Source organism: Protopterus annectens, chromosome 3.part0 (assembly GCF_019279795.1).
Source record: "Protopterus annectens isolate FY-2018-M chromosome 3.part0, PAN1.0, whole genome shotgun sequence".
NCBI lineage: Eukaryota > Metazoa > Chordata > Ceratodontiformes > Protopteridae > Protopterus > Protopterus annectens.
The window spans coordinates 830,837,488-830,852,901 of NC_056731.1; the positions used below are offsets into that span (position 1 = coordinate 830,837,488).

The 15,414-nt window shown below is 40.0% G+C and overlaps 1 protein-coding gene across 1 annotated transcript in view; it reads right to left on the reverse strand.

Annotated features, from left to right (window-relative positions):
• CDYL (chromodomain Y like) overlaps positions 1 to 15,414 on the reverse strand; it is a 758,082-nt gene that overhangs the window by 148,407 nt on the left and 594,261 nt on the right. Inside the window, exon 5 of the mRNA XM_044065168.1 lies at positions 8,560 to 8,770. Within this exon, the coding sequence (XP_043921103.1) occupies positions 8,560 to 8,770 (211 nt within the window). The remainder of the gene's footprint in view (positions 1 to 8,559; positions 8,771 to 15,414) is intronic.

Genomic DNA, 15,414 nt, shown 5'->3' on the forward strand with positions numbered 1-15,414 from the left:
AATTTTTTTAAAAATTATATATATATATATATATATATATATATATATATATATACATACATACATATACACACATACACATCATTCCCCAACATTCCTACTCAAAAAAACTCCTATACCAAGTTAAACCAGTCATCTACTGTCAAATACGTAAAAAATTATACTTTAACCCAATCACATTAATCTCATCTCTCAAAAGATTTAACTGGCACCCTCTAAATTACCTCAGCCTAGATGACACAGTCGAATTTTTCAATACTACCTTCCTAAGCATCCTAAATAACCATGCCCCCTTAAGACTTAACAGAACCAACGCCCAACACTCCCCATGGCTACAGAAAACTACTAGGTCAGAAATGAAAAACCTAGATAAAGCCTGGGAATACTGGCGCAAAACCAAAACCAGCTCAGCTAGACAGAAATTCCTATAACTATGCAATAGAGTCAAAAAGCTAATAAAGGAGGACAAAATCCAATACTACCAGTCTGCCCTCAACTCCTCCCAACACAACCCCAAACAATTCTGGACCTCCATCAACTCCATCCTCCACCCAGGTAAAATCAATACCCCTACACCTAACATTCCTCACTCCTCAGAAAATATTGCTACCTCATTCAACTCACACTTCACACAAACCATACTATCACTAGGTAGACAACACAACCCCCCCCCACTCTCCCACACCTTCACCCAGTAATCTCCCCACACTCATTTTTTCCCATTCCTACCTCCAACATAAGATAACTCTTGACTAAACTTAAACCCACAAAATTTGCAGTAGACAACCTCCCAAGTGAATTCCTACAAATTGCAGCTGACGCCCTAGACTACTCAATATCCATCTTGATTAACCGATCTCTGTCAGAATGCTACGTCCCTACACTATGGAAACTATCACACATCATTCCCCTTCACAAAGGCGGCCCCTCGACAGATCTAACCAGCTACCGCTCCACAGCGATTCCATCTCGACTCTCCAAAATACTAGAGAGATGCATTCACTCTCAAATCTCCGACTACCTCCTTACTAACAACCTCCTTTCTAATACTCAACATGGTTTACGACCAAACCATAGCACCACCACTGCCTTACTCTCTTTTACTAACACTATCCTTCACCATAAAAACAATGGCCATCTCTCCTCTGCTACTTTCCTAGACCTATCTAAAGCATTTGACATGGTCCCGCACAAACTCCTCCGCTCTGTACTCCATAACCTATCTTTTTCTCAATCAGTCACCAACTGGTTTCAAAGTTACCTGTCTGACCACCAGCAATCTGTTGTATGGCAAAATGACATATCTCCCTAACTACCTGTCTCTATTGGTGTTCCCCAAGGATCCATCCTTGGACCATACTCTTCTCTATTTTCACCAATAATCTAGCCTCTGCCACCAAACATGGCATACTCATACAATATGCAGATGACTCAACCATCATCTGCTCCGCCCAGTCCCTACCCGAACTGCAAAAGGTCACACAACATGCCTTTTCCTCTGTTGAAACTTGGCTATCTGATGCCCAGTTAATATTCAACCCAAACAAAACTCCTCATCTTTGAACCCACCAAACATACTCAAAACAACTCTCACTTTAACATCACAGCTAAAGACACCACTATCCACCCAACAGATCACACCAAATTGCTAGGAGTTGAAATAGACAACAATCTCAAATTTGACATTCACATATCCATGACTATAAACCAAGTCCACCAAAAACTAGGAGCCTTATACAGAAATAAGCAACTCCTCACCAAAGCAGCTAGGATTTCAGTTACAAATTTGCACCTTAACTCCACCCTACTTTATGCCTCTCCAATATATACCAACATAAGGCAATGCGATCTAAATAAACTCAAGACCTACTACAACAAAATCGCCAAATTCACCACGGGGCATCCTACCAGTGTCACCACTGTCTCTTGCTTACTGAACTAGGCTGGCTAGAACTCCCTCACACCTCCTTCTATGGTATCAACTCACACTCACCCATAAACTGGTTAACCATCCTCTAAAGGTCCTATCCCTCTCCAGTATCTACTCCAACCCTATCTCACCACCAGACCACTATGATCCAGCAACAAAAATCAATTACAGGTTACTAGAGCCAATAACACTGTTGGAGAAACACTATTCTCCATCGCTTTAGCCAAATTATGGAACACCCTCCCTCCCACAATAACAACTCTACCATCATGCACCCAGTTCAAAGCTTTACTTAAAAAACATCTAAAAACATGCTAGCGATGCCCTTGTAACTCTCCCCTCTAACTTCTCCCACTCCATCTACCTCTCTTCCACCCCACATGGGTCTAGGACTATTAACTGAAAGCACATTTCACTGAAACTCAAATGACTGTGCACAAATCACTGAAAGCTCAATTCACTGAAAGTTATATATGGCCTTTTCCTGTCGTGCGACTCTGGAGTTAGTATATATAGTAATGGGGGGTGTGAAGCCCCCCACATATCATAAACATTTTACACTATACAGATGCATACTTATAAGTGCAATGAATAACTGTTTCCAGAAAACAATGTAGAACCCAAGTATGTGGGGGGCTGTGCCCCCCACACCCCCTTACTAACTATTCTAACTCCAGGATCACTCTACAGTGAAGAATAGGCCATATATCACTGTCGACAAAATGAGTGTCAGTGAAATGAACTTTCAGTGAATTGGTCTTGCTTACTTGACTGTCAGTGAAATGAACGGTTGACAAAATGAAGGGGATCCATAGATATATATATATATATATATATATATACACACACACACACACACACACACACACACACACACACACACACACACACACACACACACACACACACACATCTGTATAATCTCCATAATTACATTATTACTTTCTGTAGGTCTTTATAGTTGACAAACTTGCATTATCATTTTACTCTCCATGGGCAGAGACTGAAATCAATCATTTGGGATCAGTGCTCTACTCTGGTTAAATTCATTTTTTTTCCCCCCATGTAATTCATACCATTTATGAACTGTGCTTTTAATACGACTTAGGAGAAAACTCTTCAGGAAGAAAGCAGTTTCCTGGATTAAAAGACTTCAAGAATAAATGAGATTCATTAGCTTACGGTTGATCGACATCAAATGAGTTTATTAAATTCCATGTGCCACCTATCTACTACAATGGAAACGGACAATGGCCTATGAAGATCATCCCCCTCTATCTGTAACTCTTGAATCATTCCAACATGCTGGCTGAACTTGATCACAAACGTCAATGTGCTACCAGAGATGCACACACACTAAAGATGACTAATGCCACTGCTGCATGACATAGCACTTCACTTCCTACTAAATTTTCTCCTAACAGTTACCTACAACAACCACTCCCCGTCTCTAATTAGACAGGTAGTTTACTATTCACTACACCACTTTATGGAACTTTAAAACGGTGTTCTCTAAGAACAAAAGCACTTTTGGTAGCAATACCCTTTATGGTGAAGTTAGAAAAGCAGCTCTGCTATAAAGGCTAAGCCAGACTACCAGCATCTATAGACATGATGTCGCCTACAACCCACATTAAACTTATTACAGCAGAGTCTCTCTCCAGGCATTTCTGCAGTTACCTCCCACTCAGGGGTGTAGCCAGGATTTTCAGATTTGTACTCACAGCTCCTAGACTGCTGCCCCCAACAAGCCACACCCACACGCCACGCCCACATCTACACATTGCTGTCCGTACTGTTCCTTAAACTGCTGACCAGACCACGCCCTTTTCACAATGCTGCTCCCTGAATGATCATTGTGAGCCATACGCCAGGATGGTAATTACTTGCATGATGAAGCAGCTTGAGCATTTCATATATTCATGGGTCAAAAAACAAAGTACCTTCTGATTTAAAATTTTGCAGAGGTTAGTAGGGGAAAAGGGCAAAAGTCAAGTGGGATAAACTGATCCTTTGAAAAGGATTACCCGATTTGAAGGGATACTTTAGAGCTACACGGTTAAGGCTCATATACTTAATGTAAGCAGAAAGCTATAATTCAAAGTGGAAAGGGATGATGAAGCAGGGGGAAATTCAAGAAATAAAGAGACTGGGATTTTGAATCCAGATTCTTATGGAAAATCACCACCACACAGAATATTAAATTCATGAAGTAGGAGAAAATATTGTAAGAACTAAGCCAACACGAAAATGGTGAAATATTTTGCAGACAGGGATCACTGCAATTAGGGTTATAGATAAAAGGCAAGAGGTTGCTGGGATTTACTGGAGAAAACTGACAAATGAACCAAGTTATTAGGAACAAACAACAAGAGAGGGAAAGGTAACAGAAAGGAAAGAGGCGAAGAAGACATTTGGACTACATGCTAAAGACTGTATTGCCTTCTCTATTAGGAATTCATACAGAGTACAGGCAAACAAAGGGATAAGGACATCTCAAGTGAAAGACCTGTTCTGACAAGAGTTTTGAGTCGAATCTAGAACACAAGCTGCTGCTAAAAAAATAAAAGTGATAATTAGTAGAGCATATAAAATATTTGCACGACGACAGGTCCCCCTCCATGTCCCTGGAAACTCATACTGCCTATCTGTATGCACTACAGTCCCTCACCCAATATAATGTCTTCATTCATCAGATCTGACCATAAGGCAGTATTACTTGAAATAAAAATTAAATCTGGGGATCCAGCATAAGTAAAATCCTTTAGGAACTATTCCAAGGCTAAACTCTCTCTACTAAGCAATACCTTGGCTAAATTGTACCCCCAAACTCAGTAAACATCATAGCATATGCTGAGCTATTTACGAAATCTCTGTACAGTCATACTGACAGCTGTATAGAGTGAGTTCTGTCCAATCGTATTAAAAATAAGAAACTCAAAATGCAAGCCACCCTGGTGGAATCATAGTACCAACTGGTTACACAACAAAAGAAAAAAAATCTTGGCCAAGCATAGGAGGAACAAAGCCATACATACTAAAAGACCCCGACCAATCTAAACAAGCAGCTAAGAGGGTTAATTAATACTTCAAAGTCTAAATTTGAAGAAAAAATAGCTTCTCAGAAAAAGGACAACTACAAGGCTTTCTACAGCTATGTCCATAACCTCAGGGAAATATATAACAATATGCAGAACTTACAGTAAATGTCATCATTCCAAATGAACCAAGGGCTATTGCCAACCTTTTGGCAGACAGTTAAAGCTCAAATTTCTCCCCCAACTACTCCCTCCCACTGACAGCACAGAAGAAATTCCACATACCACAATCCCCCCAACCACTACTAGGGAACAGGTCATCAATGCAATTTTCAAGGACAAAAACAAAGCATCAATAGGCCCGATAACATCCCAGGGTGTTTAATAAATAGCATGAAGCAGGATCTTTCTGATCCACTTGAAACACTTTTCAACTGGAACCTTCAGTCAGGTTTTGTGCCCAAAGAATGGAAGAATGCTACACTCATTCTCCTTGCAAAAACTGGGTCCAACCACTGATCCATGTAACTACAGGCCCAGACGTCTTACCAGCTCATATGAAAGACCATGGAAAGAATAATCATGGACATGATAAAGGAAGACACAGGTAATCTGCAAATGATGGGCCCATCTCAGTCTGGGTTTGTTAAGTGAAGGTCATGCCTATTAAATCTGGTGGGCTTTAAAAAGTCTATGTTAGATATCTAGTTCTTGATGACCACTACAGCAAAAGAGTTGTCTAAAGAATTATCCATGGTGTGTCGAATGAGTCTTATTGGTTACTACTGTGCTAGACTTGGACTTAATTTTGGGTAAAGGTTTTGGATGAGTACAATTTAGAAACATCCATCCTGCTTTGTTTGAACATGACTCGTGTACTTTATTTTAAAGTTAGGCGATTCAGTTGACTTACTGAAAAAAACTGACCATAGCTACACAAGAGTGGAACTCTCAGTAGTACAATAGCTGCTGCTGGATGTGAAAGGCTATTTCCTATGTCTTTTGCCAAAATTAATTTCATACCTTTTTGCTTCGTGGCTTATGGTAGCTGTACTGATGTAGAATGCACTGGCCCCTGTATTGATTGATGTAAATAGCTTACTTTTGTTTAAAATTCTTCATAAAAATTGTGTTTTCCTTACACATATGTCAGCGAACCCTACCCCTTTGTGAAATAAATCAGTGTAGCGTTAACATTGGGGTGCACACACAGACTTTAATGGAACATAAAAGTATTCTTGGGTTGGGATATTTCAGGGGCACCATGACAATGAATAGCCATGACAAAACAGATATTCATTACACAAAGCCTTCCCCAACAACTTAAAAAAAATGATGTAAAAAATAAAGTGTCAACCTTTCCATTCTCACTACAATTCAACTGTGATGCCCTTGCGCCTCTTAGACTGCTGTGTTTCCACTGAAAGCAGCTGAAAGGGCAAGCCTAAATATTCTTAACACGTCTTATACATCCTAAAAAAATCTGTCTCACCTATTCCTGGCTAATCATCCTACGTCAAAAGGGAATACAATTTGACAATGCTGCTACAGTGGGTGATGTATGGCTCTTGCATCTGGACCCATCTTGTCCCAGGAAGCTATACTGCTATCTCCTACCACATACCCATAGCCGACCTTAGGCATAGGCCAACTAGGCGGCCGCCTAGGATGCCGCTCTAGTAGGGGCACTTTCCAGTGTTTATTTGGTGTAAGTAGACCAGGATGGGGGCACCAGGTGGTGTGGTGGGGGGCACCATGGAGCCCTTTTGCCTAGGGCACCAGTTGACCTAAGGCTGCTCCTGGCACATACCCTCCTCTAGGTTACAGCCTCAGTACTTTGCATCCCCATACTTTACTTAGCTAGTTTATGTCTTAAGTCAATCTGCCCTAACACCGCAAGTGCTTCCAGCATAACCAAACTACATCCTCTTCCTGTTTAGAGTCACACTCCCAGTAGTCCTCTCGTACATCAATAGAGAATAATCCCTTCCTTGACTACACACGGTGTACTCCTGAGGGATAATTCAGGTGAACTGCCTCAAGGATCATAACTTTAATAAAAGATGACCAGGAAGGTGACAGAAAGCCTCTACAACATCCAATAAGCTAAGAAAAGTAAAGTTAATCACAACAACCAACAGGTACTATGATGTAAATGTCACTATATGGGCAGTCTGACAAGGTTTCCTAACAACTCTCTTGACACAGCCTCATCAGTACAATGAGCTTTTAAGGCTGTATGTCCGTTTTAGTGGTTCTGCTTATGACATCTGAAATACATTTTACAAGGCCGTCCTCTTCACAGTAAGCCACGGGAACTACCAAAACTGTTTTTGTAAGCTTAAATTCAAATAGATGCACGTGAGCGGTGGCACTCGAGTCTAGAATCTTCTTGAAAACATAAGCAGATGTTTCCTACCTTAATTGTATTACACTATTCACACCGTTATTTTTTTAGCTTTAATATCTTAATTAAACGGTCACAATGTGTCCACGTAGTATTTTTATGCAACCTGCAGTGTTGAAAATTGTTAAAAAAATCAATTCTTTCTTCGCCCATTCACATTTCATTCAAGATTGTGCTATATTGCCGCAAACCAGACCTCGGGTTCGGGGATCTTCTCTTGTCCAGTAAGGACAGCTACAAATTCATCTCAACTGCACGTCATTAAGCTCCACTCGCAAATACACATCTTCGTGTCTCTGAGCCCAATAAACGCGAGGTGTCAGGGTCGCAGACTGCATCTTTTCATTGGAGTAGATAACAATAAATGAATGAATGAAAAGTGAGATACCGGAAGAAGGAAGGAGTTACATTAAATTCGGACCACTTTGTACTGTAGACAGCAGTGCTCACATACTTAATTTTATACTGTAACCAGGAAAAGCCGAAAGACACAACAACTGAAATTAACTGAATAATGAATACTAGCAGCACAGCTGCAATAGCATAATGCATGCCATCATTGCTATGTGGCTTTGTGGCACGTAATCTAAAAAAAAAAAAAAAAAATGCTCTTTTTTGCGAGGAGTCCAGAGGAAAGTGAATTTAAGTAACAGCTGCTGGGTCCTACAGCCAGCCAGATTCTATCCCCCACTCCAGATAAACTGTACTGAAATGCGTACAGTCAGTATGCCTCCCGATGGCCAAAACCATGCTACATACCAGGTAACAGAACATTTTATGTTGAAGCAAACATGATGGCAAACATAACTGTACTGATATTTGACCTCTGTCAATGAATATTTGTTAGAATTGTTAAGGTGCTCATTTTTTTAAAGGCTCAGGCCACACCCACTAGGAGTTAAAGGTACACACTCAAATGAGCTAATGTATTAGCTTGCTTCTGACATTTAAAGTAGCAAAAACTGAAGCATATGCTTGTACACTGTATTAAACTAAGATAAGACTGTGTTTGAATTAAGCAATTAAAAATAAATCTAAGTTTCATTTTCACTATATTCCTCACACACATTAAAACAATTTCAGTAAGTGTAGGCAGACAGTATAACCTAATTATGAAAAAGCAGAATGCATTCTGAGTATTAGTTTTTAAAGAGGTGATCATGAATTTAAATACACCTACTTACAGAAGCCAGTCCCATTGTCCTAGGAAATGTGAGTGATGAGCAGCCATCGGGGGTTTGTCCATATGTAGTGTACGGTGTCTGGAACCATGCTTTTTCATTTGCCCATACCACATCACATAGAGGTAATATTGATGCTCCAAGACCAACAGCTGGACCATTGACAGCAGCTATGATTGGTTTCTTAAACTGAATAAATGTTTGCACAAAAGTCCTGAAAAATAATAGTGCAAAATACTGTTATCTAACAGAATGTGTACTCTAGGCTCTACCCCTACCATTCCAAAGTAATATCCATAAAGACAAACTGGAAAAATTATGGTCACATTTTTCTTGCTTCAAACTTATCCTAAAACCTGCAATCATATTTATCTGTATTTTACATCTATACAAATAAAAGCTTTCACAAGCAGAAAATCTGGATGTACAAATATATAAAATGCTGTGGGCATTTCAAAATAACCGGAGTTATAGGAATTTTTAAAATCTTGTGAACTATGTATTGATTTCTTCAATAATGGTAATAAAAACATAAAAAAAGATTTAATATTTCTTCTGTATCTCATATAGTGCCTGCAAGCCATCAGCTCACCTCTGTCAACCGACTTATTCATGCTGCCTTCACAGTATGCAATAAGCTAAATCGATAGAGACCATCATTTATGAAGCCACTAGGGCTTTCTTTGTAGCACTAACAGCTCACCCTTTGGTGGCTTTCATGTGTACTTGCTTATGTGAGTAGCCCTAGAACATCCCTTTTAACATGTTGATTTGCACATTTCCACACACACACACACACACACACACACACAGGAAACCATGTGCTCTTATGGGACAAAGCAACTTAACAGCTGAGCAATTCCCTGTTCCAAGACCTGCATTATACTCTCATGTACTTAGCGGAGTCCAACAGCATAGCAGACCACACCACTACTACATTCATAAAAGGATACTAGAGTCATGTGTTCCTTCACCTGGCTCCTCCACAAACAGTATTAAAAACTTGATAGTCTGCGTCAAAAGCAAGGTTCCAGGTCTCTATGCTATACAATGGCATCAGTACTGAGTTTAATGAGTCTGTCTAAACCTACTACTAAAACTGAAGTTTAAATTGCCTTTCATGTTTTAGTGTTGTACAATCTGCAGTTGTTTAAGTTAACTTAACAGTATATGTTCCAAGCAGATCACTGTTGCAGTAGCTGTAATTTATATGGGAAATATCCTGCTAAGAATCAGATGGTCTGGCCAGTCTACAAAATGTAGGGCTCCATCCTTGAGCATCATACACCCGCCTTTGGCACAAAGATATGTACTGTTTTAAGAGAAATGCATGGGCATACCAAAAATAAGAGCTTTCTTGCCCAAAGGGGAGGATGAGACCTGAAACTCTTACAGTGTAGTTAAAACAAGTACTGACTGAGAAGCCAGGAGGGCAAAAATAAGGTAGGGTATCCATCCTGGACTGGGAAGAGTACAAAGGAAGGAAAAAAGTGGGAGGGTGCTAATATGCAACAGTGATCTATTTAAAAGTTTACTGTTAACAAGACTTACTGTAAGATGGAGGAGCTGTAGACATGTCTGATTCAGCTTTTTTCCCCCGCTATTAACATACAAAACACCAGTAATACTTTAGCTTGCGGGATTTCAAGGCAGTTTACCTGGACATAATCTGTGCTGGTGTCCATGGATTGAGCTTATGTCCACAAAAAGACCAAAAGCAGCAAACTGAAAGCCCACTTCTGCAAAAATGTCTTTTTTTAGCAACATCTAATGTAAGCAAGGGAGTATTCGCACTGAAGCACATGTCATCCAATCCTACTCTAGGACACTTTTGTTTATGCAGGAGCTAGCAAAAATAAATGCCACCCTGTCCACTTACATGGACTGGTCTAACAACAGGTTACTGAAAATGTAATATGCCTTTACTATCCACTACAAACAACTCAAGAAGGTAATTGCAATTATTTAAAGTAAGCTTACCATAACAGTAGATGTTCGGATGATCACTGCTTAAATATCCTTAGCCTTATGGGTTATATCCTGCCAAGGATATAACAGACAGCGTTCAAAGCTTCATGCCACCTTCCATGCACCCAAACTGTCATGCAGCTGAGTTAATTAAAAGACAAGTCTGGCCACCAAGCTCTTCAAAGCTTTCCTGCCAACAGATAAAAGACAGGGAGGCTGAGCTCTGAAAAGGCAATGCTAGGAAGAACAAAAAATAAATGTCCATGCCCTAGCATAAAAACAAAACAAAAAAAAAAAAAACAAGGGGATGGAGTGAGTGATGGAAGGGCTGCTACTGAAGCAGTGATCATTCCAACATCTGCTGTTATAGTAAGTTTACTCACACAACTGTATTATGTTCATCATATTGATCACTACTGCTGCAGTAGTCTTATCTATGTAGGTAGACTACCCTAGTTTACTACATTTGGAAGCTAACAGAAAAGCCCAGAAGCTCCAGGTGAATGGTCCTAGCAAAGCCGGACCTGGACCTAGAGAAGGAATCACGCTTATAGTGCTTTGTAAAAGCATGCACATAGGACCAAGTAGCAGCATCTAGAAAACTTCTGGAATCCAACCCTTTCCAAAAAAGCCATAGATGAAGCCAAGGCCGTGGTACAGTGGGCCTTGACCCTGCCCGAAATAGTTTTGTTATGGTGAACATAACAAAAGGTAATAGCTTTAGACAACTATATGGAAATAGTCTGTTTTGACAAAGAATGTCCCTTCTTACCTTCACAAGAAATGAACTGATACGAACATCTGAAAGATTTAGTTCTGTCAAGATAGTACCCAAGTTGTCTGTGGATATCCTAGATATGGAGTATCTTTTCTCCCTTATTTTTAAGCTCAGAAAAGAAAATGGGGAGATGGTTAATTTGGCTTAAAGTAAACTCAAATAGCACTTTAGGCATAAAAGGAGGATTGGATCTTAAAGAAACCTTGTCACTGTGGAAAAAGAGACAGGAGAGAGAGGACTGACTCAGCATAATGTCTTGAAACTCAGATATTTTAATGCAGAGGTGACCGCAATCAGTAAAACTGTTTTCCATGTTAAGAACCTCAACTCAGCCAGATTAGCTGGTTCAAATGGAGCAATGTTATCTTCTAATACAAAATTAACATCCCAATGAGGGGCAACAGATTCACTCGGAGACCTCTTGGCAAAAAACGCTTTCAAAAACATTTTCACATGATACTGCACTGAAACAGGAAGATCCATGGACAGACATGTTGAAATAGCAAATAAATGAACCTTGATAGAGGACTAAGAAAGGCTATAGGATAGTACCTCGTACAAACATTGCAAAAGCAGAGAACTAGCCTGGTTATTTGTTGGCACCAATTAGAAAACATTTTTTCATTTGCTAATATATTATTTTCTAGTAGCAGTCTTTCTTCCCTCCATTAGTACCTGCTGCACGTTCTCAGTAAAACGTGCCTAAAAGGAATGAAGATGGTATCATCCAGGCAATTCATTGAAACTTAGATGTCAGGGTGCATCAAACACTGCTGTTCTTGTTTGAGTAGATCCAGTCTGTTAGGAAGCTTGTAGTAATTGCCTCTGGTCATTTACAAAAGGGAAAAGCAATTGCTTGGGCCAGAAGAAAGTTACCACAATGACCCTGGATAGGGATTCCTTCTGAATCTTCAGAAGTTTCCAGGATATTGGTGGAAAGGGGAGAAAAAGCAAACAGGAGCATTCCTGTCCAAGGGAAAGAAGAGACATCCATCTTCCAGACCTTCTTGCACTGAATCCTGGAACGGAATCTTGACAGTTAGCTGTTCATAGACAGACTAAAAAGGCTACTTGAACCCCCCCACACACAGCTGGATCAAATCTCGGAAGACCTCCTGGTCTAGTTTCCATTCATGAGAGTCTGCCCTGGTCCTGCTCAGCTTGTCTGCACCACAAGTTTGCTCTGCCCTGTAGAGTTCGTGTGTGCTGTGAAGCTACATCTCAAGCTAACATGGCTTGTCTGCAAAGGGTATGACCTGGTCACCCCCTGCTTGGTGATGTAACACATGAATGTGGTATTGTCTGCAACAGCTTAAAGAGGTCCAGGAGACCAAAGATGATGGAGAAAGTTGACTGCATTGAACACTGCAAGCACCTCTAATATTTATGTTGTTCACATCTGTCCTTGGTGTCCCACACACGAAGCACATTTATCCCTCCTGAAACTGCTCCCAAAGCAATGTATAAGGCAACTGATTGTTTTGGAACAGGGAGGGAGAAGAGGAGAACTAGATTTAAGGATATCTGTTGTCTCCATCAAATCTTCTGACAAACCCCAGCAGTGGGATTTGAAAAGACAAAGGGTGTTGGTGCTGGGACTTCAGATACCACTGTCTTTCTCATGTGGATTCTTGCCAGGGGTATCATGAGAATCAGAGCCATACAAATCAAAATCCGGAGATATTCCCTCACAGTAACACGTTTGACTGGAAAACCTTTTAAGTAGATATATTTTTTTTCCTGTGGAAGAAAAGCTCTTTGAAATGAGGTATCTGGTTGCTATCAAAGGAGCACAGTCCTGTGTGAAGGAGTTGCGAAAGACTTTTGAATACTCTCTTGGAATCCCAGCTTGTGTAAGCGATCTCACACACAGGAGAGATATTTCTGCCACTCTGAAAGAGAGACTGCAAAGATAAGCAAGCCATCTAAGTATGGAAAAATGTAGATATCCTGTAGCTTGCAATAAACTATAAACTGGAGCTAGACAGTTTGTGAACACTCAAGATGCACTGGATAGTCCAAAGGGTAAGGCAGAGAACTGGTAATGTGATCCAGACACACAAAAACCTTAAAAAAAATCTGAAATCTGGTTGAATAGTAATGTGGTAAGCATTTTTAAGCCTAGTGTTGCCAGAAAACTTGAAATAGGAAGAAGAGGTAACAGGTTGTGAAATGACATCATTTTGAATTTGGGCACCATCACAGACAGGTTTAAAAGATCCAGAAGTACCTCCAAGCATTTCATTTCTTTTGTACTAGGAGCATCCTTGAATAAAACTCCTTGCCCACCCGGGAAGGAGACATAGGTTCTATGACTCCTTGGGACAGCATGTGATGAAGAACCAGTGGAAACAAGAGAGCCTCACCTTCAGGATGAGAAATGACACCCCCCCCCCCAAAAAAAAAAAAAAAAAAAAAAGAAGGAACTTCTCCCACTGTCATCTGGAACCTTGATGATGGATTTTCAGAACCCATTTGTCTGAAAATATATGTTACTAAAGAAAAAAATGGAGATTCAGACTTTCTGGAATATAAAGTAACTGTCCTTTGTTTTATACTTGTTTCTCCTCAACTTTACCTTTACAAATAATTCACAAAGAATGCAGTGTCTGTGGGAGAAAAGTGTGTTACTTTGCTATGCGTCCTTTTGATATAATGATACACTAAATATTGGTCATCAACATCCACAGTACTGTCTTAAGAACAAAACATTGCACGAGATGAAAAAAATACTACTCCGTGAAAAGAAAGTGACTGCTGAGGAGGAATAACTCTAATAACCATATCCTAAAAGGTTTCCCCTCTCTGTTTCTTGCATTTTAAGGAATCATCAGCTTCTAGATTAAACCACACAGCCCTCTAAAGGAAAAATCTACAGTGGCTACATTAACATCATAAATAAATGGGTAAGGTGAAGCTAGTACTGCTGATATAGGGTACTGCTGTTTCCTGACACTTCTGTAGACCTCTCCATTGCTTCATAGGCTATATGGATAATCAAACTGACAGATATACTGACCATGAAAGTCTGACACTTTAGCCTATCTTTGCATCCCCAAGCAAGGAGTTCCTTTGCTGTCTGCTGTACTTCACAATGTAAATCATACTGAAGGTACTGTGTTCAGGTCAAATAATTTAATTCACTCAATTGACAGAGTGGAGAAGGAAAACACTTGTTTTCCAACCTATCTAGGGAAGCTCATGACTGTTTCTGGAGAGTGCACAAATGGAAACGGACATGTAAGATACAAACAACTGTTTTCCCAACCTATCCAATAGTCATGATTCTTTTTGAAGGTTGGACAGCTGAAGACAAGAGAGACATGAACCCGCTTTAAAGCTGTTGCAGATGCCTATGTAGTTTCTGATCCTAACCTGCAACATTTCTATTTACTGCTCAAAATACACCAAAATACAAGAGATCCTCCTGGTACGTCAAATGTTTCTGGTCAAAGTTAATTGACTAAACCTCTATCATCTAATGGAAGACATACAAGTGAAAGCATATTGTTCTTGGTTACCTATTACCAAGTTATATTGTTCTGAGTTGAACAATGTTATACTGTGGTTAACAGAAATAGTTCTTACTGTGAACTTTTATTATTTTGGTAAGGACTGTTATTTGCAAATACAAGGTAGTGTGATGGTGGACTTATTCTGCCCCAGTCTATGCAGATCTATTTATCGGCTGTTTGGAATATCAGATAATATAGGATTCATCACACAATTTTTTTTGTATGCCATAGATATGTTGCAACATTACTTAGAAGATTGCTGGTCATTTAGAATTCTGATTTGGTGGATTTTTATGAGTTTTTGATGTATTTAAATGAAAACAGATGAGGCATCCAGTTTACTTCAGTTTTCTTCTAATTACTGTCAGAACATTCCCTGCCTTCTCTCACTACCATTACCTTTTTTCTTACCTTCCCTTGGTCTTCCTTCTTCTCTACCGATTGTTTTTCTCCCTGCTAGTAGTACCTTCCTGGGTCTGCCCCGCTCCGTTCGCCCTACGGGCTCACTCCGCTCCTCTCCCTGCCCCCAATTCCCACCCACCCCCAGAGGTCCTAAACCATATACCACTATAACCACTCCCCCTCCCATTATCAACC